The 25,436-nt window shown below is 41.2% G+C and overlaps 1 protein-coding gene across 6 annotated transcripts in view; it reads right to left on the bottom strand.

Moving 5' to 3' along the window:
• Nucleotides 1–967: 967 nt before the first annotated feature.
• The window catches only part of CLTCL1 (clathrin heavy chain like 1), a 36,508-nt gene continuing 12,039 nt past the window's right edge, over nt 968–25,436 (bottom strand). Inside the window, exons 3-34 of one of the 6 annotated variants that reach the window (XM_068412997.1) lie at nt 24,382–24,650; nt 23,938–24,099; nt 23,030–23,143; nt 21,548–21,721; nt 21,074–21,271; nt 20,486–20,686; nt 20,210–20,362; nt 19,434–19,556; nt 18,550–18,687; nt 18,179–18,343; nt 17,587–17,767; nt 17,071–17,234; nt 16,182–16,307; nt 15,739–15,881; nt 14,908–15,142; nt 12,908–13,030; nt 12,602–12,747; nt 12,027–12,210; nt 11,267–11,459; nt 10,615–10,772; nt 10,355–10,519; nt 9,820–9,927; nt 9,298–9,465; nt 9,067–9,216; nt 8,089–8,220; nt 7,634–7,744; nt 6,880–7,050; nt 5,848–6,069; nt 5,125–5,145; nt 2,784–2,863; nt 2,282–2,370; nt 968–1,762 (exon numbers count right to left, since the gene is read on the bottom strand). In XM_068412997.1, coding sequence (XP_068269098.1) covers nt 1,647–1,762; nt 2,282–2,370; nt 2,784–2,863; nt 5,125–5,145; nt 5,848–6,069; nt 6,880–7,050; nt 7,634–7,744; nt 8,089–8,220; nt 9,067–9,216; nt 9,298–9,465; nt 9,820–9,927; nt 10,355–10,519; nt 10,615–10,772; nt 11,267–11,459; nt 12,027–12,210; nt 12,602–12,747; nt 12,908–13,030; nt 14,908–15,142; nt 15,739–15,881; nt 16,182–16,307; nt 17,071–17,234; nt 17,587–17,767; nt 18,179–18,343; nt 18,550–18,687; nt 19,434–19,556; nt 20,210–20,362; nt 20,486–20,686; nt 21,074–21,271; nt 21,548–21,721; nt 23,030–23,143; nt 23,938–24,099; nt 24,382–24,650 — 4,883 coding nt within the window. In that variant the 3' untranslated portion in view covers nt 968–1,646. Of the gene's footprint in view, nt 1,763–2,281; nt 2,417–2,783; nt 2,864–2,893; nt 3,615–5,124; nt 5,146–5,847; nt 6,070–6,879; nt 7,051–7,633; nt 7,745–8,088; nt 8,221–9,066; nt 9,217–9,297; nt 9,466–9,819; nt 9,928–10,354; nt 10,520–10,614; nt 10,773–11,266; nt 11,460–12,026; nt 12,211–12,601; nt 12,748–12,907; nt 13,031–14,907; nt 15,143–15,738; nt 15,882–16,181; nt 16,308–17,070; nt 17,235–17,586; nt 17,768–18,178; nt 18,344–18,549; nt 18,688–19,433; nt 19,557–20,209; nt 20,363–20,485; nt 20,687–21,073; nt 21,272–21,547; nt 21,722–23,029; nt 23,144–23,937; nt 24,100–24,381; nt 24,651–25,436 lie in introns of those variants that run through there. The other 5 variants (XM_068412993.1, XM_068412995.1, XM_068412994.1 and 2 more) reach the window with 5 other exon arrangements.

The raw sequence follows: 25,436 nt of genomic DNA on the forward strand, positions 1-25,436 counted from the left end.
ACAGTTAACAACCTTGGCAGTCTCTACTGCTTGGCATTTAAAGGTGTTTTGCCCTGTTCAAGTAGAATTCAGTACGTAGAACCACTACTGCTGCTACATTAATGTATTTTAGTGGAGAAAACACTACCTGCAGCATCTCCCTCAGCACAGGACTGAAGCTTTTCCAGTCCTGTGAATGAAGTCATGTAAGTACGATTGCCTCCAGCAGCATGACCTCCACACATGACAGTGTGCTGACGTGTTTAGTGAAGAGACCGCAACTCCCTTTCCAGTTAACTGCCAAGCCATCTGTGTTAGGTGCTTTGGCACACATCTCCTTTTTCCTGCCTGGCATCGTTAGTTGTCAGACTAAGAAACCTGATGGTATTAGTGGTAGTGCATTACTACTAACCGGTCCCCATCCCCAAGATATTAAGACTAGAATCACACAGTGGATACTGCAGTTTTACATTTATAGTTGGACTTTTATAATATTCAAGATTAGCACAAGATTCATAACCATAAATTATACATTGTTATCTAAGTACATAAAACGTTAATGATACATGTATTTGAAGAGTGGCACAAAGTAATAATACATCCCTGTTGGCATTCTCAAAGAAAGAGGTGGGTGATGGGCACACCGTTGATACTGCTGCAGCATAGCAGTATCAACTGTTTAGTTCAGGTGGTGCTGACTCTGCCCACCAGACAGGGTCAGAACATGGTGTGGCAGGAAGCCAATGCCAGAATCAGTTAAAGGTGCAAATAAAAAGTCAGGATTATGGCCCTCCCTACTGCCTCCCTATTTTAGCAGGGTGTCCCCCTCCCCAACCCCGACACTGTGCTCTTGCATCTCTAGTACTTTGGCAGCCCATGCACACGCCTATGTTCACTTGCCACGCGTAGCTGAGGTTTCCTTTAGTACCATTTAACGTCAACAAGTAACATGCTCTCTTCTTGTTAAACAAAAAGGATCTGGGAAATGTTTGCTCTCTGGCATGAGAAGATTTATTTTCTTCAAGTCTCAAATCTACTCCAGAAAATATAGAACAGACTCCAACAGCATTGAACCCCAACAGCATCATTGTCCAGAAAAGGAAACTTTCCCAATATTCCTCTAAACATTCAGAGCAACAAGTATTAGAAAGCCCATTTTCTTTTGCACATAAGACTGCAAATAAAGTGGGATAGTCAGATGTACACAAGCTTTCAACAATTCATTATTAATGAGATGCTTCACTGAATTGTTAACAGCCCTGCTACTTCAGTAGCTTCAGCTAAAGCTTTAACAACTTGGTGCCAGGCAATTTCCCAGCTGCCTTCAATGGGCTTTGCAAAAGAAAGAAAAATATGCTCTCTTCCCCCTGGCCTCAAGCAGTTATTGCTATATGAGTTAGTGAAATAGTGCCTTAACTTCAGACAAGAGTCTCACAATGTCATTAACAAAAGCTGCCTTTCAGAGGTTGAAATGTAACCGGACAATAATCAATAAATAACAGTAACAGGCATCCTGTTGAAGTCTCCTCACTGAGCCAGGCAGCAAGTGTGTTTTCACCCAACAGAAGGTCATCTGTGCCTTTAGGACCATTGTACACTTCTTGGAGAAGTTAAAAAGGGACGGGAAGGAAGAGAACAGAGACAGTGAAGGTCTGTCAGAGAGCTAGTTACATATTGAAACCATAAACAGGCGGCTGGGTGAATCCTGGTGCTGTGTATCCATATGGGAAGTTTGCCTGGGGAGGTACCGCACTGGGGCCTGCTGTTAACATCAACTGCTGGCCTAGAGAAGCACGAGAAAAAACACAAAGTTAGTTTAAGAATCCAAGCTTCCCTAATGCTAGCTGTACTATGGGACAGAATTATGAGGCTTTAGCAAAAAATCAGCCACTGTGCAAGCATACACTAGCGAGTCACGCTATTACTCAACATGCACCAGAGTGGGCACCTAGGCCATCTGCTCTTCCTACCAGAAAACTACAAAAGCAAGGCAGGACTCAGACAGAAGATGATTATCAACTGATCTTGAGGGCATGATAAACCTGGCTTGTTTTGAAGAGACCATACTGAAAGCCAAACCAACTGATACTATTTAACCCATGCATGGTCAGAACTGAAGAGTAAAGCAATTCAAGCAAATCGTTAGGTCTGTTAGGTCTCACAGTCTGGAGAGTGCTGCAAAAGGCCCAAACATACCTTGACAGATTTGTCTTCATCACTAGGAGCACACATGCCTCATGCATATGTTAAATTCAGGTTAACATTTACATCAGACAGTGAACCAGTCACATCCTTCCCTTACCAGCCACTTCTAGGTGCTTGTTAGCAGAATGCCTCTTCAGAAGGGCTTCTAAAATAGCAGCACACTTGAGGACAGCCACGGTTTTTTGGCTGCACATGTCTTAAAATGGGTGAGCTAGAAAGCCAGTCTGCCTTTCTACTTGGAAGAGCAGAAGGCAGACACATTCCTCTTAGACAGGAATAACAGGAGGAATTTGCATGCTCTGTAAGTTATTCGTGGGGTTGTGCACACCTTGGTGTTCCCTGTCCTGTTACCATACTGGAAGACTATTCCTAAGCTAGAGTTCTGAGCCGTGTAAGATGAGCAATACTTTAGCTGAAGAGCAGAAGTACTGTAAGAGTGAGATGTCACTTCAACACCTTATACAGTTCATCTAGCAGAGACAATCATTTTACTATCTAGTTGAAACCAGTTTACTTCAACTGGAGGTAGTCATTTAAGTTACCTCCACAAAAAGAGACCAGAGTGACAATAGGTAATCAATTAAAACCAAGTCTTTCACCTACCAAATACTATTGGAGTGGGTTCAGTTACTTGTTCCTCTTCTTTTCTTAGGCTTTCAGAAGCATCAAGTTTATCCACCTACATTGAAGCGAACAGGAGATGTATGAAGGCCTTGTCTAGGAATTGCACCATCGTGTGAGGCTTTTCATGCCTGGTACCTTAGCTATCAAGTGTTCCTTTTATTAGTCCAAGTTGGAGACTATGAAAGTCTGCGTGTTCCCAGCAAGCTATCTTGTAAACCTGCCCTCCCAATTGCTTTAGGTTTATTGCAATAAACAATAGCTGTCAAATACAGCCGAGATCATCATTACCTTCAAGTGAAGCACTTTTTGGGGCCCTATTCTAGCTACTGTTAACTCTATGACCCAGAAAACAAGCCCATCAGATTGCAGTTCCAAGCATCATCTCAAATGGGACTAATCTACACTTCTCTATTAACCTGCAATCCCTCTCCTCTTCAATGAGAGGACTCATATTTTCAAATATTCCAGACCCATGAAGTTTGATCTTATCTAGTACTACAGCCTAACCTGGGCTGCAGAGTACTGGCTTAACTCTGTTAGTATTCACACAGACTCCTTTTAGAGGGAACCCTAGAACCATCATGGAAAGCAGTCTAGTAGTATCAGCTTTATACAGATCCCAGCGTTGTGCCAAATAAAGCTCTGTTCATGCTAAATGCATTTGTGAAAGTGCTACAGTAATGCAGGGAGCCCTGAACACAACCTTGAATTGGGGGTGGAGGAGTAATCTGAGAAGGCAACAGTACCTTCCTTCTCTCTGGTTTAACAAGTTGTATCTTCCATAAGAGAACCACTGAGACTGAAGACTGCAAGGCATAAAAGTCAGACAGCTTCACATCCAGATACAAGCAGTACTAACATCCTGGACAAACCTACATTTAGCCTAATGCTGTATTTCAGCTGCTCCTCATCCTCATTTCCCACTAAGAATCATATCTGGTATGAGAAGGGCTGAAAGGGGGGTCTCTATTATACTTTAGAGATGTTATCTAGATATGGTGTTTAACAGTTTCCTGGACTTTGTGAAGTTTGCAACTCAAATTAATAACTTGAGTAGCAGTAGGTCTTTAACTGGTTCACTTACAGCTGTCAGCTTAACAGCTCTTCAGGGTAACACTAAATATTTGTGTTACAAATGCTACTCATATTCCTACGGATCAAAGCAATTGCGAGCTACCAGTTGCAAACTAGTTATACTGCTCTACTTACGACCTGGGATTCCCACTCTTGGATTAGACTTTCCTCTTTACCGCCCCTAAAGCATTAAGGAACGTTGAGCAGAAGTGCAGTTACTCCCTCTGTTGGAGAAACAGCAAGTGTGCTGAGAGCAGACATCGGGAGGAAGGGACAAGAGCCGCTCTCTGGGAAACTCTAAATATCTGATTTAGTGCCTAGAAGTGAAGTTGTTCAAAAGGTTTCCAAATGAGTGCTACCGTACTTTGTGTGCCTGGCCCCTTCTGGGACATAGGCTATCCTATAACACCTTTTTTTATGCATAAAAGAAAGGTAATTTCTGGAAGACATACACACCCTGGTGATAAACTAGTCTATTCTTTTGTACTTTTGAAGTTAGTTACATGACAATTTTAGACATACCACATTTATAAAGCCCATTCTCTAATTCCATGTTTTGCAGTTAATTCAACAGACTAAATTAGTTCCACTGTAAACCACTTTCACCATGCAGATTTTCCTTCTGGCAAGTTATCCCATATTTAGTACACGTCATTACTTGTAAATCCAACCAGCACTTTAAAAACCATGATCTTAGACCTAAACCTAACATGGAAGAGTACAGGTGAACTTGTGTGGCAAGTTTCTCCTCAGTGAAATATGAGGAGAAGAAGGAGTTTAAGATCTATACAAGCACTTTCATCATACAGGCAAGAAGTTTACAAAAGCTTTAAGCTACTATTCAAACTCACCATGCCTGAAAGATTGTACACTTCAGTAATTTACAGCATAACAAGCAATTTGCTCTTAGAACACATCCTGTTACGTGGCAACTGCTTTTGTTTACTTAGGAAAAACATCCTCCCCGCCACAAGGTATCTGTAATATAGTGAACAGGAGCCCAAACACTCAAGTCCTCCTCAATCACTTGCTTCTGTTTCTCACGAGGAGGAGCAGAGTCTGGTTGGATTTTCAAGTTGCTTGTGAATAGTTATCCTTTTAGCATTAGAAAGTGAACAGGAAATGAGTTAGAGCTAAATTACAGTGCTCTTCTGGCAGAAGCTACAGCTAGATTCCTGTAAAAGAATCCTAGGATACTGAGGGACACAAATGAACACAAAGAGTTTGAAATCAGAGTGTCACCTTATAGAACAGCCCATCAACCTGCAAGAAAATTCAGAGGGGAATACTTAACATGACTGATTAGAGGCAACCTGAAGCAGTCACTTTTTAGATTACTCATTTTAATGAAGTTCTTAACTTCGACAACATATGCAACCCTAGAGCCTTCTAAGGAAGTATCTTAGAGCTGGTTGAGACAAACACTTCAGGACCACACATGATCAGAATCTATCTTCCCTCTCAATTGATGCCTAGCTATTGGTATCAGTATTGTACAGCCAGACTATGCATCTGAAGTTCTGTTTTCCATTTAAAAAAAAAAAAAAAATCTTCAGCAGTCTACTCCTATGGCTGATGTAGGAATAGCATGTACTATTAGCTACTGAAAAGCTATATTCTCTGTAACAAGAAAATAGAGTACTTTCATAGTTACACAAAGTAGAGTGATACAGGTTGTCCTCATCAAGTCTTCAGCTTCATCAACTGTGGAGCTGCACTGAAAAGCACACAGTTGCTTACATCCACTGATAAAAGCAAAAGTTTAACTAGACCTCTTTCAAGTCCCAAGGCATCTATTTATAAATTTTGCTAGCTAGCCTGAAGTGATTAAACCCACAGAACTTCCTAGAAGACTTAGTCTATGAGGAATAACAATATTCCAAATATATGCAAAGAGCTCTGGTTTGCATAACGCTAATCATCCAGCAGACTAGAAGTCAACTTTTTAGCCTATGCAATACTCACTTTGGTAAGGTACTCTCTCATCACTTGGATGAAATAAGGCATTGCAAAGTCCATGATGTTATGCCTCCATGCCAACTCAAGGACTACATCTGGGTGCAGCAAGTCATAACATGTGAAAAGGCAGGCTGCAAAGCACTCCTGCTTGCCTTCTTCCAGGAACCACTGAAGCAGCTTCTCAGCTAGTTCTGCATCTTTGGACTCTGCAGCGTACTGCATAGCATCCTACAGAAAACAACAACAGTTAAGCTTGACCCTTGCCTGTCAGCATCTTGCTCTACACCTTACATACAAGTTATTGCTAGCTAGATAAGCCAGGTATTTGGCGTACCATGAAGTTAGTCTTTAACAACACCAGGCATGTTCTGTAGGAGCCAAGCTACAGTACGTACACTCTGTTAAGTCCTCTTATTTTGAGGCAACTCAGATACTTGTATTAACATTATCCAACAGGCTTTCCTTAAGTACTCGAAGTGGCCTGATGAGATTTTTGCTTAGTTTTGTAACCGAGAAGATAAACAATCTTCCTGGTATCCCACCTACCTCACCATTAGATATTAAGGATTACCCAGAGCAGAAGAGATTACTGCATCAACTGTTTGCTATGCATCAAGACAGAAGACTACTTGCCAGCCCTCCTACTGATAGTCAAAAACTAGCCCATGTGAACTCACTACAGGCTTGAAAACTATACCATTGTAATCATGTTTCATCTATACTCTAACAAGGGCCTAAGTCTTCAGTTCTGTGGAGGATGTTCCATACTGATATGGAAAACTGTACGGGTGCCACTGACTGATCTCCAAGGCAGATCTCCAAGTACAGGATAAAATCATTAAATTAGAGTTAAGATATACATTTGAAATTGCAAACACTTCTGCTCTGAGAGTCTTTCCTTAAACTTCAAGTGAAGGGCAAAGACTAATTAGAACTCCAGATTTGAAACTAACAAAACATGTTCGGTATCCAGGAGATCTACGCTTCAGAGCTCAGACTTCTTTTTGACAGTCAGGGGGAAAGGCTGCATTAACTCACCTTGTACAGACGGTCTTTCTTGCATAGCTCCACGCTCTGTTTCCAGCGGTTGTTACCCTTATACAAGTATGCTGCAATACGCCTGAATTCAATTAGTTCATGCTTTTCCAGACGCTGAGCCAAAGTTATGTTATCAAAGTTGTCATAGGCATCAATGGAAGCTCTCAAACCCTGTTTGAGAAAGAACTGTTATACATGCTTCCAGATGGTAGTAGGCAAGAACTACAGTAGAGAAGCATCTAAGCATGGTGCACAAGTGTTTAGGTTCTGCCAGCTGGATGTTGATACTATGGCTACAGCTTGCTTACCCTGCATATTTCATGCATCTCTCCAAAAGATGATTTTTAACAAAGCAAGACACTAACTCAGTCATACTGACTTCATTTGACAGAATAGAAAAGCTAATTACCTTTAGAAGACAAAGCATGTTTTCCAAATAGCAGCCAACTGGGCCAGAAGCAAATCTGTTTACAGAAGCGTTGCCCACTACAGTACATACCTAATATAGACCTTTACAAAGCCTTTTGTTCCGAGAGAAATAACTGCAGCATCTGCTTTGTTTGCAAATCATCAGTGTCTCAAGACTCCTGCCCGCAAAGGGTCTGATTCCACCCCCACTACCACTGCATTGCAGAAGTTATCTTCTACACAAGGGAATTACTCTTTCAGATGGGAAACAACCAAACTATGGCCTCTTTTTGTTGGAGCAAGAGGAGCACCTCTGAGGCCTAGCAATCTGCTTTGTGGGGCTCACCTGGTAATCTTCCTCCTCTGTTAAAAGGTTGTTTAGAGCTTCGTTAACTCCTTTGTTGTTGTGATTCTGGACTGAACGCAGATAAGGCTTTACTAGAAGTAGCTGATTAACCTGGAATTAAGATGTTTCCAATGCAAGATTAAGTATACCAATTCTGACACTTCATATTCCTGAAACAGGTTCCCACTTGTTATTACAAGAGTTTGTGCTTACTCTCAGGACCCTTCAGACAAAGCACCTTCTATTGCCAGAAGTAAAACAAAGCAGCCTCCTAGCCCAGTTATGCCAACTCTTCCAGTGTTTCCCATATCAAGCCAGGACTGGTCTGCTTCTCAGTCCTTTATACTGGAGGCAAAGCCACCTGACAGATGTCAGCCCCCTCCTCCAGCCAGAGATTGGAACGTCTTAACTTGAGCAAGAGGATTGCTTGTTCATCTACCATCTCCCAAACTCACCTTTGAGAAAAAATTGACTGTCCTGGTGTGATCCAGTCGTGGAGATAATACAAGCAGGAGATCGTTGATCAGCAGAGGTTTGTAGTCTAAGTAGAACTGCAAAGCTTTGTAGTACAGCTCCACATTGGCCACCTGCATGATTAGACACTAGTTAGTACTTCAAACACAATTAAGCCTAAGGTGCTTAGTTTGGATCACTTAACTCAGAACAGTTTATCTGACTCTTAAGTAAAAGCTTAAGCTTCCTTCTAGAGGCCAGAAGTGTTATACTTACACACAGAATTCCTGTTCAGTCTTATAACTGCTTCTTGTGCCATCTGCTTCCAGACAGTGAAGTCACAAGCTGCCACGGGTAGTACAAAACAATTCTAACCCATCCACAGTTAAGAGCCTGGCAAAGGCAGCCCGCTAGAGTTATTGCGACCATTTGTTGAAATCCTAAAGCCAGTAAAGGCTACAGTCTTAACCAGTCTTTAAGTTGTGGTCTTGAAACCCGTAAGGTCTTATGGGTTTCAATAAGAATGTGTTCAGTCTCAAATCTTGTCTGAACTATTCATCAGTTCACTATTTTCTGCTGCATTCATGGGACTGCCCACCACAATTCTCCCACTGAAACAGCTGGAAACATTTGCAGAGATCTTTCAAGAACAATCACAGCCTCAGACTAATACAGCAGTCAGCTCAAAGGTATTAAGGAGGTTACCCCTCTTGCTTGTGACTTATGATCCTGAGCAGTATCTGAAAATATCCTGTGCTAGCTGCTGCCACTCAACAGAATGTGCTGCACAGCAGAAAACAAAGGGTGTAAGATTAGATTAATTCTTGTGCTAAACTGATTGGAAGTTGGTTTAAGTACAGCAGGAAAACTGAGTAATAGCTTAAACAAACTCATTTTCTGAACAGCGATTCTGTTGTGCATTTTTGCCTCTGTTCTCAATGAACCTTTCAGCACTTTGATTCAGTTAACTAGTTACTTACCTTGGCAATTATGTCTTTAAACTGCCCTTCTTTCCAGGCATCAGTGGGATGATTCATCATAGTAATTATTGCATTGTCATATTCTTCATACTTGTCGTAGAGGAACACAAGTTCTGCCCAGAGATGAGCCTGTTCTGCAGCTCTGAGCACCTGATAGAACAAGAAATCAGTCAGTCTGATTCACTGACAGCTTCCCAACTTCACCAGCAGTGTAGCTACCTTACTGCATACCTTTGGAATATTAACTCTAGACCAGAAGAGCTCCAGATGTTCCCTCATTTTCTGAGGTTTGAATTTGGAGTATAAGATGGCAAGTTCAGTAAACATTCCCATGTGAGCACGCTCTAGGCCCAAAGCAGCTTCCAAAAGGGCAATCAGTTCCTCAAAGTAGCCACGATCCTGGATGTTAGAAAAATAAGGATTAACTGCAAATTCATGACCAACTGGCACTTAAAGGTTGCTAAAATGCATATTTACTTAAATTCAACATGCTTTGCTTTGCTCTCCAAATGAGTGCTTAGACTTGTAAGACATGATTCCAATGAGGCAACAGAATTTTAAGAGAAGGGACAGTGAAAGCTATCACCCTTCCATTTAATACAGAAAAAAAAAATGCATGCAGCATTAAGAAATGGAGATGGAGGAAGAATTAAAGATCAGCCCCACAGGGTATCAGATTTTATCTCTGACCACTTTACTAGCAGATACAAGTATGCTGTCTAAAGTCTTCTAGGATATTAACAGTCATCTAACCTGATAGTAGCTGATCAGCTCTTCAAGTTCATCAGCATGGATGACTATGTGTAAACCACAGATCTGGGCCAAGCGGAATTCTTTTCCGTCCACACAGGCGAAGCATACCTGTAATGAGAGAGTTAGCAATTGTCAGTTAACAGGAGAATACTGCAATGCTTACGTAATCTCCTTATGTTAAAGGGAAAGTTAATTAGCAAAGTTTTACCAAATTTGAGGCTTATGTACCAAATAGGTACTTCCATAAAGCTTGCTCTAGAATGAAAGTCTTGGCTATTCATTTTACACCGTTTTGAAACTAAGCTTTATTATCTTGGGCAAGAAGACAGGTTACAAAGCTAGAAACATACTCTGCAGCCAGAGACAGTTAGGAAGCTACTATCAGAGCTAATTGTAGATAGTTATGAATTAACTCTTCTTTTATTCCCACATTACTGACAGAGCAAAGGAGGCCAATTATGCCCTAGAGCAACATGTTCAGAAGCAACAGTAGAGCACATTCTGCAGACTATTAAAAACCACAAGTTTAAGTTACCTCCTTCCAAGTCCTTGTGCTGTTGGCTTTGCGGCCACTGTCCACTGCCGCCTGATACTCTCCAAGGTGCACCAAGGTAGATGCCAGGCGAGCAAAGTTAGATACATTGTTATAGAGTAGTTTTGCCGCTTCATACATCCCCTCTTCATAACAGCGATCACCAACCTGGATTAGGAGTCCAAGGTAAACAATTGTAACAGCAAGAATCAGGAGTCAGCTAAGCAGCAAGTCATACATGGGAGTTGCGGACCAAGACATACCTGTTGTATATGGGCATTATTAGGGCCACTAATAAACTCCTCCAGTTCTGACAGACGATTAGTTTTTGCCAAAGCAAAAATAAGTTCTGTCTCTACATAAGACTCTCTCGCCTTCTTCCTGGCCATCTGTAAGAACTTGACTAGGTCCTCCCAGTTATCTTGAAGAGAGAAGAGATATTTAAGATTCTCTGTTTAGTCATTCTGTATTGCTCACCTTGCCCACCTTAGGAACAGTTTTCACTTGTAGTCTCAAGGATCTCCTCCAGCATGATACTAAGCCGTCTGCATTTGAGTTAAGGAATTCCCTGCTAAACACCAAGTCACCTTCACGTAAGGTTGAACTTCTTGCAACTATTCTACAATCCAGTTGGCAAGCAATTCTGCCACATACAGCTAAATAAATACATTATACTTGGCTATATTTTAGATAACCGTCCAAATTATCTCCACATGAAGGTCTATCTTTGGTGTACCAACACAGACAAGCTTGTTGACAGGAACCTTGCCAAACATTGACTCATCCATTCCATGCACTGACTGCTCCCATTTCCTCTGAAACAGAATTCATAAGTCTCAAGAATCCCTGCTGCTCAATGTAGATGCAGTAACCTAGCTCATACATAATCTTAAGTTTGAGGATGCTTTGCCTTACCATTTCTGTTAGCTGCTTGAACAACTTCCATGTATGCAGATGGATCATCTGCCTTTATATAGGAGTCAATGGCTTCTTTCACCAAGTCCTTCTGGAGCTGTGCTCTGGCTAGCTGGCTCCACACTGCTGGTTCATTACATCTCTCTGCAAATTCATAAGCACGGTCTAAGTTGCCAATGTGCTCAATCAGCACCTGTTTGAAATTGAAATTGCAAGTTAAAAATCAGAGCTTTGTAACATTGTCCTTTCTAACAGAATTCTTCCTTCAACTGCATATGCTGCTCTGCATAAGCAATAAGAAGCCAACTGCTTTTAGAACAGCCATTTCTGTCCAATGAAGCAGAGGCAGTGAGAATAAGGCTCTTGTTGCTACTGTTTCTCCTCTGCCTTACAGAAGTCAGTAATGCTGGCCTAAAGAAAACATATAGTAGCATTTGCTTCTCCTGCACCTTTCAAGTATGAGTCTCCAAGGTAGCCACTCTGAATCAAATGTAGCACACACCCCAAGTGTATAGTGCAACACCCCGACATTTTTTGATTATTTTGACCAGATCAGCCTCTGAAGTCAAAATACTGACTTTGTTTTGCTATTCTTTGCACATAATCCCACTTCTCCCTGCAACCTGATATCATATGGGAACGGTACTCTAAATTTCAATGATTTAACGGACAATAACTCCTTGAGAATCAATGTCATAGCACACTTCCCATTCTCTCTATTACTAGCATTCTATACCTTCATGCAGGAACCACACCTCACCTGAATTGCTGAAGTATTAACATCAAATTTTCTGAATATAGCAAAGGCTTCTTCATATAGCTCATTACTGATAGCAATGTTTGCAATATCTGGGGCATCATAGTTATCCAGCCGATTGATGTATTCCATCACCCGAGTGCGGTCAGCCTTAATGGCAGTCAGGATCAGCAGATTCTGGAGATTCCTTTGGTTAACAGAAGGCAGAGGCTATAAGCAGGTGTTACCATGCGCTGCTTAAGTAACACGTATTGTATATGCAAAAAAAATACACCCGCTGTCACTAGCGACAACCTTTCATCCCCTGATTGAGAAGCACTGATACTTGCCTTCAAAAAGAAATTGCTTACCAGTACCAGTGTTCTTTCTCTCAACACATCACTGCAAACTGCATAGTTTGCACTAGCTCTGTTCTTAAAGCACAGAGCACTTTATAAATCAGCTGAAAAAAGCAGAATTCACACATTTAAGAGTGCTTAGGTCCTGCAATCAAGAGGCCCACAAATAACTTGGGTCACTTCACAACCTAAACAGAGGCACTGGATAGGCTGAACTTGTGGACAAAGCTCTCCTCTTACCTGTGTTCACTGAATACAGAATTATCCAAGACAATTTTTTCCAATAACTCAATCAATTCATTAGGCAGGTCAGCAGTCATGAAAGCTTTCACAGTTACAGAAACTTCCTCTGGATCCTGGGTCTCTGATAAAGCTGTCTGGACAACCTGGATTTGAAGGCAGGAAAGTATTAAGTGTTTTCCGCAAGTGAGATATTTGCCAGACTATTCCAGTGAACTACAAATTAAGGCTCCAGAACTTTGAGAGTGTTTCGTCACAGACAGCAGGGAAGAGCTACTTCTATACTGGATAGCCTTTGTGCTGTACCTGGTCAATAAGCTGCCGCCTGAATGGGTTGTTTTCTTCCAGAACATTTGCCCAGAGCTCAGGGTCCTTCCTGCGCACGAGATAGCGAGCCTCACTCTTAAACAGTGAGTTCTCATTGCAGACCTGAAGAAGTTACAAATATTGGCATTAATGTTAAGGGTTAGTACCTCAAGACAGGTTTAACTAGCTATGAATCAGACAGTCTAGACGACTGACTAGAACTAATTGCTGACCAATGCTAAATGCCACAGACAAGTTCTTACCCAACCTCTGATCTGGAAGGCTCATGGAGAAGGTCTCCAGCAGAATCTCTATAGCTTCTCTTGGTTTTGCCCGACACACAAATACTGTGACAACGGCTTCACAGTAACTATTTGCTTCTGTTTGAAGTGAAGACCTGCAGAAGCCTGAAGAACTTATGTTTTAAATCTAGAAAGGGAGCCACTTGCCTGGGCAGTGTTAAGTAGTGGACCGAGAAATGGTGCTGGTGTTTAAAGCTAGAAATAGGTTATGTATTTGGTGTCATTAGCTTTATACTAGAAGTGTTCAGAGTAGCAGGTGGCTTGGATTCCTCTGTTAAAGTGTTAAGGGTACAGAATAAATGTGAAATCTCCTATACAAGTGCAGCAAGGAAGAGTTATGAGTTATGATCCTATTAGTACCACTAGAGCTTCCATTTCCAACTAGAACAGTAGAAACCTGAAGGCCTATTCCATCTTCTACCAACAGGTCATGTTTTGTTAGTATCCAAATTAGCTCTTGGAATCTCAAGTACTTTGCTGTAAGCAAATTAGTAGTAGCACAATTCTGCTTTACGTTGTACATCTACTAGTCGCAGGAGTTGAGCCTTCTTCTAGGAGATAACAATGTCTCCAGAATAATTCTTACAGGAGGAAGATCTTTTCTCCATAACCAGAAACACCTGCTCAGCACATCAGTTCAAGGCAGAAACTGGTACTGACAGGTTTTTATGGTTAACCAGAATGTTAAAGCTTATCTTAGCAAATGTTTCCTAGCAAAACAACTCAGAGCCACCTTCATATCCTGAAATAAAAAAGCCAAATGCAGCCAGTTGTTTTTTTCACAGCTACAGAGGAGATATTACTTCAAAAATAGCTGCTTCAGGCTGCAAAGTCATCCACTTTCAGCAGCAAGCCTAGATTATATCACCATTCTAACACTCACAGGGTAGGCCTTGCCAGGGAAGAGCATTTACTTCCTTTCAAACAGGGCAGAACAAGCTAGCTCTTACCCCACACAGCTGACAATCTTTGCATATACTAGTGAGGAAGTGCAGGTAGGAGGAGAATGTTTTCTTTCTCAGCAGCCACAAGCACGACAATCTGGCATTAAGCTCTGGTGTTCAGTTTGAGACTAGGATGTGTTTGGAAAACCCTGGGAATTTCTCTTGCCCTTGACCTTCCAAGGGAGGTTCTAGGAATCAAGCAGCTTAAGATAGGAAAGGAATGCTATCGGAATAAGTCCTTGCAGTTTGACTGTCAACTTTTATTTTCCACATTTCTAGTTAAGTATTGGAGCAACTCTAAGGGTCAAACGCAATAAAGGAAAATTACAAGTCTCGTTCTAGTTTCAGGGAAGCCTTTCCTCCTACTCTAGAGTCAGGCTAGGTAACAGCCTGTCCCTTCTGCTGATCGAGTGCTCAAGGCTCAAAAAACAAAAATCAAATCAAAGGTTTAACAGAAGGCATATTAATTAGCTGGGCCCAATAAACAATTTAATTTTGGGCAGAGTCAGTGGGTGATAGACATGAATGGTACATTAAATCTGCAGTTATACAATTTCAGTTTGGACATATAGCATAAGAATTCTATTCTTCAGCATAAAAATTACTCTCTCCATAGAGAAGAATCCTGCCTACCTCAACTCCTGAGTGAGACTGCAAGACAGGATTCTGCAAGTGTTAGACAAATAGCCAGCTAGGCTTCCACTTCAGGCAGCAAGTAGTTCTTTAACATGTTTATAAATGCAGTTTTGCTAACCTTTATGAGTTCCAGATCGCATTGCCCCCTCTCATAAGCAACGCAGGCCAGATGAGGGTCCCTCTTCTCACAATATTTGCCAACTACACGGCTGTCATAGTAAGGATTCTCACGAAGGAACCGCTCTGGATTATTATTACTGTCAATGTAGATTTTGGCCAAGGCATTATGAGTTGCAGGTTCTTCACAGCTTTCATGAATCCTTGATTCAAGCCACGGCAACAGCAACTTAAGCCTTTGAAGAAGCAAACATTTTAGGTTTATAAGTCAGACTTGAGGTATGCTTGACAGCTACCCATTAATACCTGGCCTTCCCTTCAAGCAAGTCTGCTGGTCAGACTTAAAAGCAGATGGAGACCAGCGAGTTATTTTTAAAGAGTCTTAAATAAGTGGATGCCAGATCTGCAGTTTAACAAGAGGTTGCAAAACAAGTGGCATCTGCAATTTTTCCTTTCAACTCCTGTTCTGTTGGCTGGCTCTTCACACTTAAAGCCATTTGTTCATTTTACAGGTAACTACAAACTAATTACAGAAGCTGCTGTGTGCCTACAAGACTGTCAAGACAGTTTCATCCAGATTTACTCCAAAGGTACATCCCATGGTTGCCTAAGTGTTCAAAAGCCATTTTATTCATCATGCAGTGCTGTCAGGCATTCCTATATGGTCCAAATAATCAAGAGACTGACTAGCAAATCTAAACTGCTTTTCTACAAAGAAACATAAGACAATATTAGTATTGTATCATTCAATAAAACTGCATCCAGCTCAATCTGGGTGTGTATCAGTGTCAGGAAAGCCCACCACTGGTGTCTACAGATGCATTTTCTTTACCGGTTTCTTTTTTCCACTTCAGCCACCAGCTCATCTGTTGAGAACTGGCCTCTAACCACCATGATCAAGTTCTTAATGACATCTTCAGAACAATCCACATCAAGAAGCCCTCCAACCACTGCTGGTATACGGCTAGGATTCACCTACAACAAGCCACCATCATTAAAATTAGTTATTAGCATTACTAATAACCCACCCAGTTCTAGTTAACAATTTAAACTATGCTTTAGAGCAGTGAAATTTAAGTTACTAACACATTTGTATACACATTCCAGGAAAAATTACACTTATAGGTTTGTAATAGACAAAAGGCTTATTGAAGAGCCTCTGCACTAGAAGTGTGAGCGTAAAAGCAACACAGCAGATTCCGCTTTAGTGTACTGAAAGGTTAAGTTCCTTCTAAGGAACGAAAGAGCGAGAGTTTAAAACTGGATTCTTCTTACCTTCTGTACATAGATCTCTATGTACTTCTGCAGGTTATTGCGATATAAGTAGAGCACCAGGTCATGAACAAAGTCAAATCGATCACAGACAATGATCAGAGGAAGCTGGTCTGTGAGCTTTGCCTCCTGTAGTTTGGAGGGGGGAAAGGAGGGGAAATCAGTAAGCAACCACGATTTTTGAAGCATTTTCAAAGCAGGAAAGTCTGACCAGGTTCTCTTAGCACTAGAGGTCACAATACATTCAAATTTAAGGCTGTCAAGCATACAGTTGACTTCAAAAGCAAGTTACCCACTACGAACACCATGCAGCCATTCTGTCAGTGGAGTTGTAAGTTTAGGCTCCTCATCAAGTGCCACGTTAGCCTACATCTCTGGCTTCAAAATGACTATCAACTCACATATCAATTCAGAAGACAGTTGCTGGGCTGAGAACTTAACAATGCAAAATGAAGTGGCATTAAAATCCCATTTTACCAGTCACAAAGCATGCAAAGTGTTGTAGCACAGGTTGACTCCAGTTTTAATAAGCTTTGCCTAGACAATATCCTTGATAAAGCTCCTGCTGAATACTTCAGCATAGTCTTTCCTTCTGCCAACCTGGATTCACCTATTGTTACGTGACAACATATTCATGAGTTTGGTACAAGTTATATCATACAGGTTAGTTTTAAAGAAATAGTGAATTTGGGCTTGTTTTTCCAGAGATAGCCTAGAAGGACCTATTATATGCCTGTAAAAGGATCAGACTCCTATTCCAGCTACACAGTAGACTACTCGCAGCCATGCCAGCTAAACCTTGAGCTGGTATTTCCTTCCATTAGAAGGCTATAGTTCTGCTGCTAAGCAAAATATACAGAGGACTGCTCAATCCACTGGACAGAACACTTACCTTCAGGAAGTTCTTCACCCGTTCTGGGTTATAGCAGTTACTTTCACGGCAGATTCTTTCCACTTCCTTTATCTGACCAGTCTTGCAAGCTGCCTGGATGTACTTGAAGTGAACATCTGGATCCTGGCTGAAGTTTACAATGGAACCCAAGAAATAGAACAGTCCTAAAAAGTCACATGTTTTTAACATAGTTAGAAGGGTAAGTGAAGCAAGTGCACTGTTACGGGCTTCAGCTTGTGACTTAGTTCAACCCTGCTGAGAGTGGCTTCCATTCAACTGCAGGCAAAATCAGAAGGATTTTTCCCCCCTCTTTCAGGTTTCATCCTTCTTTCTGATCTTTATGCAAGAGGGCTAAGAAACTATCTAGAACAAAGCTATCCCTAGAAGTCACTGTGATGAGCTCACTTTGATAAATGCATCCTAAGGTCTAGCCATGTGACAAGTACATTTCCCATAAAAGCTACAATCCTTATTATTAGCTTCAATCATACTATTAGCTTTCCTCTAATACTGTACCTTCATAGCTTTTGAAAGATTCAAAAAGCTCCACAAGAGACTGGGTACCAAGCTGCTCATGGTATTTAGAAGCAACCTGCACACAGAGCTGTAGGTTTTGCCTAATGTTAGCTGACAGCATGGCACGCAAACACTCCACAGAGTCTTCAACGGAGAGAGAGCCAAAGAAGTTCACAAGCCACTGCAAAGAGAAAGAAATTTTACTCAGTAACTGATACAGGATTTGACTGACTTCTAAAGTGTGGCAACTAGCCAGAGTTTCTACCCCAGCTACTACAGAGAAGTCTTCCATGCGTTAAGACCAAAGACTTAAAAAGAAACACACTCACCATCTTTACAACTACAATAATGCAGTTTGGAAGTAAGATTTAAACTGCCCACCTGGGAAGCTGAGGTCAGATTTAAGTCATTGAAAATATAGATTACGGTTTAATCATTAACTGGACAAATGTTCTTGAATCACAGCTATGCATGCTACTTTGGTACCTACGAACCGTCTTACAGTGGCTGCAGGGATTTTAGCAGCTACAGAAGTGCTAAAGAGTGTTCACTTTACTTAAGCTTTCACTTTTAGTCTCTACAACAGACCTACCTCAGGATTCAAGAGATGAGTATGAACGACGGCACGTTTAATATCATAGAGATCCGTGTAGTGTTCCAAAGCTCGCTGGAGCAAGCCTGCCTTTTCACACAACTGGGCAATATGAGCACGATCATAGTGTGTAAACATTTGGTTTCCAAGAATGGCATCTGCAACCTAGGAGGTGACATTTCATATTCAGACTGTCAGAGAATCACAGCAGCTCAGCCTAAAAGTTGTTGAAAAGTCACAGCAGTGACTCATTAGTAGTCTTTGATGTTGCTATACTACTTACAGATATCAGTATTAGACATCATATTCTTGTGCAAGCCTACTACTGTCTCTCCTTCACTTTTTGGAGTAACTAGGTTAAGAGGTCTTACCTGGGGGGCATGAATCAAATTCATTTCCAGGAGACGAGTCTGAAGGTGGCCTTCTGCAGGGCGGTTATTTTTCAGGGCATCCAACAGAAAGGACGTGCACTGCTGAATAAGACTGTTCTCCATGAACACATCCACAATCTGTTGAGATTGGTCAAGTTAGAGAAGGAGGTCTACATACACACATGCACATTTATCTGTATATACTAATGGCCCGGCTAGAAAGGCAGCTCATCACAGCACCTAGCATGCTATATTCCCTTTGTTTTCATAGAATTACTACCTTGGTAAAAGAGAGACAAGTTTCACACTTTGTTTTCTTTTTCTCTAGAATGTAAGCAGCACATTACTTTGAGCTATTATGCCAGATTTTGCCACCCACTCTATTAGGTTTTAACACAGCATGCAAATCCCAGCCCTTCTCTCTTGTTGGGATAGTTGCCACAAGAAAAGCTAAGACTTCTTTTAAGTAGCTTCAATTATTTAATAATGCAAATTGTTGCCTTATTTCTCTGTCCATTTAACCAGAATTGGCCACTGGCAGCCAACAAGTTTGTTTGTTCATCTTCCAGTAAATTCTCTGCATGGGAAGAGTTAACGTATGTTCTATTAAAGCCAGCAGCAGGACAGTAACACCCTATTGCTTAGGCCAAGACTGTGGCAGACTCACTATCAATATTACAGTAATAAGCCAGAAAGCTTCCACAAGAACTTGAGAGCACACTTGCCTCTAAAGACTTAATGGTAACCAAACTTGACTAGAATAGTTTAGTCACTTTTCTAACCAAGCCAACTAGAGACCTGAACGGGCCTTACCAGTACCCAAAACGGTACTATGCTATTACCTCTGTCTAGAAAGAGACCAGTACTCTTGTTGTAGGCATCACCTGGTTAATGTTAGCCAGTGGCTCCTCATCCTGCACCAGCATCTGCGAGAACTGCAGGCCTTGCTCTGGACTGACTCTCATCACACTTCTCAGTAAGAAGATCCAGTCTGGGGTATAGCCCACCTAGAGATTTCAGAAACAGTCATGCATGTCTGGGAAGCTTTACACATCTTTTAAGTCTTCAGATTCTTTAGCATAGGCACTATGAACTGCTGTGAGGTTGCCACACCCATCCCCCATCTTCCAGGAATTCTTAGACAAAAACACTGCTTGTCTGTTGACACAGAAATTCAGTATTCACCTACTTAGTAACTGAACTTGTGCCAGGACATTTCTCTTGCTAGGCAAGAAAACTGCTAGGAACAAATCTTTCAACAGTCTTAAGGCACTATCTATCATGTAAGGTCCTAAACTTACAAGTCTAGGCAGTCAGGCAAATTGTTTTGTAATCTGTCAAAAAAAAAAAAAAAAAAAAAAAAAAAAAAAAAAAAAAAAGTAGTGTCTCATGAATTTAGGAAGAACTTTATTTTCTAGAATAACCTTGAGCCAGACCTAATTTGATAGGTCATAAATTCAGAACATCCAGAATTTTAATTTTTTGCAGACTGCTCAGACCTTAGTCATAGCTATTGACAATGAAGAAAACACTGTTTCTCAATCTTACCAACTTATCAGTTTTCAGTGACAGGAATCAAACTTATCTCATGGAAGATAGCTTGAGAATGCACACATTAAACATAAGATAGAGTCTAGCAGTTTGTGATAAACAACTTTACCTTTTTAGCATACAGCACTATTTTCTGGAATTGACCAGTTTCAGCAAAGCACTGAATCACTTTGTTTGGCACATTAGCACGAAGATAGACGCTGAGTGCAAGGGTTGGGTCAGCTGTCTTCACCAAGTCTCCCAGCTCCTCTGAGCACTCCAGCTGAAGTTAGAAGTGGTATTTTGTCAAGCAGAAGAATTCAGAGATGTAGTATCAACAAAAGTATTGTTCACACTCCATTGTTACAAGGCAACAGAATTAAGCTAGTGTCATGATCAAGCCTACCTTGTCTTCCTTCAGCCACTTCTCCAGAAGCTGCTTGCGGCCCTGCTGTAGGACAGGGCGACAGAGCTCCAGAGACTCAAATTTGTTCAGCTGTCCCTGGTCAAGCAATATTCCAAAGTACTGGAGCAGGGGAGAGGCCTGCCCAGGCTGAGCTGGTACACTCTGGAACTTCCTGATTGTATCACTGGTACGTAGAATTCCCTGAAGAGGCACAAGATAGAGAGAAGCAATGTTTAATTAGTGAAGGCTGAAGAGCATTAGTCAAAAAACAGGTGTTGAGCTATACACTGCAGCATCTACTCTTAAGACTTCAGGGTGGAGATCTTCATCAAACCAATGACATTCTAGCAAGAAGTCAGTGGCCACAGCAAGTCCAGTCTATGGTTGGAAAAGTATAGCAGATGCTCCTTTAGGGGATACAGGAGAATATACTAGTCAGAATAACAACCAAACCGCAGAGAACTAAGGTTAGTATTGCAGCACTTGAGTTTTTCAATGCCAAGTACTAAAATGCAAGTGAGCTAAGAAAGTCCACTAAGCTGAGGCAAATCCCCGTGACTTCTAAGCTTTACCTTTGGAGTTATTTACCTTTGGTGCAGATGCAGCTACTTTAGCAGCATCTGCGTAGCTTCCTTGAGCAAAGAGTGTGTTGAACTTTCTGGCAAACAATTCTTCTGCCCCAGCTAGATTACTACGTATAGCCATACGCAGTCCCAAGTCAGGATTCTGGAGAACATTCGTAGCATAGTTCACTATGTTGTCTTCCTCAACACATACAGAAAGCACCTGGAAAGGACAAAAGGAATATTGAGGAGTACTGTCCTTTCCACAATTACTATGAAATATAGCAACCAAATGGCTATGCAGCCCATCAGTGCAGTAGCAGATTGTTAAAAAAAAGTTCTTCCCCAAGCAGTTCTGTACTAGGAGAGGTTAAAAACTGACTAATCAAATAGTTACTTGCTCCCTTCCAAGACATTTGTTGCATCAAGTCACTCATTAGGTTTGTTACATTCCATCTGAGCTTCAGAAGGCTCAAAACCAGAATGCCGGATTTGTTACCTGTCCTTTTTTGTTCACACCAATAATGCCTGAGGTAGGTTCATGAGGAGCTGTGACAAAGATAGTATCAGCACTAATACGGTTCATGTAGATGCACACTCCAGATTCCAAGTCATACATGTGAATATATCCATACTTCGTGATCAGGTAGATAACACCATGCTTAATTCCAATCTGCCAAAAGATGAGTTTTTATTAGTCAAGACTAAGACTGTAACAGTTAAGACAGGTGCCTTTAGCCTAGTCACAAGACAGTACTGCAGTGAAATGCCTTTGCACTGACACTTGGAACAAATGTAGTTTTGGGCTCCTTCCTTACAGACTCAAAGCAATGAACAGTTTTGCTGGCCATTTGGAGCCATAGCTCCACTGAAGAGAGACGTTGAAGGGAAATTAAAATTCATCTGTAGCAAAGGACATACTCCTCATCCTGAGCCAGGCTGAGGGAGAAAGGTTGGGCATAATTAGCATTCTAGTCTAGATATGTCAGGACAAGTTTCTGTTCAGAAACATTAATGAGATAAACCCACTCTCTTCCAACAAGGGTTACCCAAAGCACCAGCAGAACCTAAACCAAGCTCAGCTACTGAGTATTCCAGTTTACCTGTCAAGTCACTTAAACTAGGGATGCCTTCTAGCCAAAATGGTCTTCAGATGAAGTATTTTCACTTTGGAACAAGTCTTCAAATGTTTTGTTAATTAAGCTGAAGTACAGAGCCACATGAATCCTGCCATGTAGACAGCTTGCTTTGTTTATCTTAGTTTAAGGCATCTCTTGGTTCATTTATGAAGCTGGCCCATTAGACTGGTCAGCAGTTGCATACTCTGAGATAATTTGCTTTTATTACACAATTTCTAGTCCTGCAGATATGATAAATGAAGTTTGGTCTGTCAAGGCAACCAGCTACGTTCTTTCCTAAAGAACCTCCCATTAATGTCCCAAATCATCTTTTCCATGCTGCTACTACAGGAGGTATGCTGATACAGGACTACCCACTCCATTTGTCTCTTATAGTGAGATCTACTGGAGATGAAATGCCACTTTCATGTGAAGCTACATCAAGCACCATAACGTTCTCATCTAGAACTCTGAACGCTAGCAGGAAGTTCAATAGCCAAAGAGATGTTAGAGACATTCTACCAGAAGACACTATTGGGGTTTTTTTTGGGGGTCTGTTTTTTGTTGTTGATTGTTTTTTGGTAGGGGTTTTGTTGGGGCTTTTTGTTTGTTTGTTGTGGGGTTTTGTTTGTTTGTTTTGTTTTGTTTTTAAATACAACCTTAAGTTAACATATCTGGACAAATACTGGAACAGCCTATACATTTGTGTTTGGGTTACTGTTTTAATGTCCATGCTACCTCCCATAAATCTATTAACACATCCCCTCCCATGACAGCAAAGCACTAGTAGAAAGCATTCTTTACAACAGATGGCAGCTACTTGCCAGGCTATAAAGTTGATTTTTTGGGGGTCAAACATTTACCTGCATTGCCACAGGAAAGTCTGTCTGTGCCTCAGGTGGGAAAAACACATCAACAGCTTTCTTAACAAATGGCTGATTTCCAGTAGCTGGCTGACCTACTTCAATTATGTGTAGCTAGGAAGAGAAGAGTACATGTCACAAGATTGCCTGCAAGTACAGCCACATGAAAAGTTCCTCTCTTCAGATGTGCTACTGAAGTAATCTGCCACTCTTGGCTGATGAATATCTGCCCAGCCCTGAACCAACACAGTCTGGGGTGCTGTGCTCCAGATATTTATCAGAGGGACACGTTTTCCAGAACTTGGTAAAGTAAAAACTGGGAAAAGCTAAAAAAAAAAAAAAAAAGCAGACTGTATTTCTATTCAGGACAACTTGTTCAAGATGTTTTGAGTTAGACTTGTCACTTCATCAACAATTAGTGCAGGACAAGACTAGAAAGCTCAAGACATTTTAGTGTTACCTCAGCTCTTTACAGACTGCTCAGCAGCTCTAGCATATTCAACTCAATTCCACTATCGATTTGATGCAAACAATATACCTACAGCACTAAGGTTTATCTAGTCTCTTTCTGTACTAGGTTCAAGCCATAAGAGGCTGCTTAATGACTTAACTTCATACACACAGAACACTATGTGGGCATAAATTCACACTTTTAACACCCTGAGCTCACTTCTCATTGCATCTACATTTCTCATCAACCTACCTTTGTTCTAAGTTTCACCCAAGCAACTCAGGCTTTTTGCAGTTTCTATCCTATTGAACGAAAGCATTTTGATGCTGACCAAATACGCTGCGCTGATGGTTCCCAAGCTCTTCTTCAGAGAGCATACACTAAACTGTGTGATCACCGAAGTTCAGTAGTACTGAGTTCTGCTACAGCAGAACAGGAAAACAGTCACAGACTTTACCTTGCCCCCTGCAGGACTCCTCACAGCAAAACAGAAGAGGGTAGAAGGTTTGGCATTTCCCTCTATTTTGAATTCTGCAAAAGCTGCTGCATGGCCCTCTATTGGTTGGGAGACTTTTCTATCAACTGAGTACAGCTGCATTGCACCAACCACACGATTTTGCTAGAAAAAAAAAAAAAAAGAATAAAGATCAGCTCTTAGAGATAAGATTTCAAATGTTTATAGCAAGACCTTTGGGACAGTAAACTAAAAAGCAGAAAATGCCTCTCAACCCCTCATCCAATGCTTTAATTGCATTAAAGGTCATGTTATTCCTACACAAAAGATATTTCTGAATTGTTGACCTATAGAAACCAAAGTTAAGAACCTATAGCAGCTATTAAGTGAAGTGGGGCCATGGCTCTCCTCATTGTTTTCATAACATGCTATTTCCAGGTAACTTACCTGTGCTGAAATTCCTATCAGCAGCAGCCATTTTTGGTGTTCATCTGTTCTGTAATTGATGATCTGGCAGCCCGCAAGACTAGCGTGCCTGTCAAACATCTTTTGGGGCTGCGATTCTCCCTCCATGCTCCAGTGGTAGACTGCTGTCTCTGTCACCAAGGCAACTGTATTCACAGATATCCATTTCCAGAAGATCACCTCCTCTGCCATCGTGTGGGCTTTCATTTTACTTTTCATCTCTATGTTAAAGATCTGAAGTGTTTTGCCAGCTGGTATGACAAAACCCAAGAAACATCATAGATAGATTACCACAATGGTCATTCTGTAGTTTCCACCCTGTTTAACCCACTATTCCAGGGATGTAACAGACAGTGTTAGTGTCCTGTCATATCTGAGTCTCCTTTGGTACCTGACCCATACCAAACAGAAGCCCCCCCTCCACCCCCAGCATTTCTACCATCCCTGAAGCAAAAAAGTCTACTTCTTATGGACACTTACATAGACATTCCAACAACTGACAAGCATAGACATTTCAATTACCTATAAGCTGTAATTAAAAGACAGTCTAAGCTACAGAGCTTGTGTAAACTCTGGTTTAGGTAGCAGCACTGGTATACCGAATTATAGGTGTCTAGTAGATGTCACTCAGTATAATTTATAGAAAGAATGGCTCCAGTTTGTGTCAATTTAGTAGCTGCTGTAGATGACCTGGACTGAATCCAATAGCATGAGACTTAAAACAGCTCTTGAAATATAATGGAAGCTGTGGTCTTTGGCTATTTTTCTGTTGAACAAACTGTGCACTTAACTAAGAGATGTATGGGCTCTGTGCAACAGTAATACAGGTGCCTATTGAAGAGGCCAGTCAAAAGTTCAGAAAGATTATAGAAAGGTTTGGAGCTTTAGTTCCAGTTAAGGTTCCTGCTTCATGATTTAGGTAACTACACTGCAGGTTTATGCTTGACTTTAGTATTCCTTTTAACTACCAGAAGCAGCTAGTAAGGGTAGACTTAAAACTAATGTTAATTGAACCAACCTATAAAGAATAAGGAATT

Source organism: Nyctibius grandis, chromosome 14 (genome assembly GCF_013368605.1).
Source record: "Nyctibius grandis isolate bNycGra1 chromosome 14, bNycGra1.pri, whole genome shotgun sequence".
In the NCBI taxonomy this organism is placed as follows: Eukaryota; Metazoa; Chordata; class Aves; order Nyctibiiformes; family Nyctibiidae; genus Nyctibius; species Nyctibius grandis.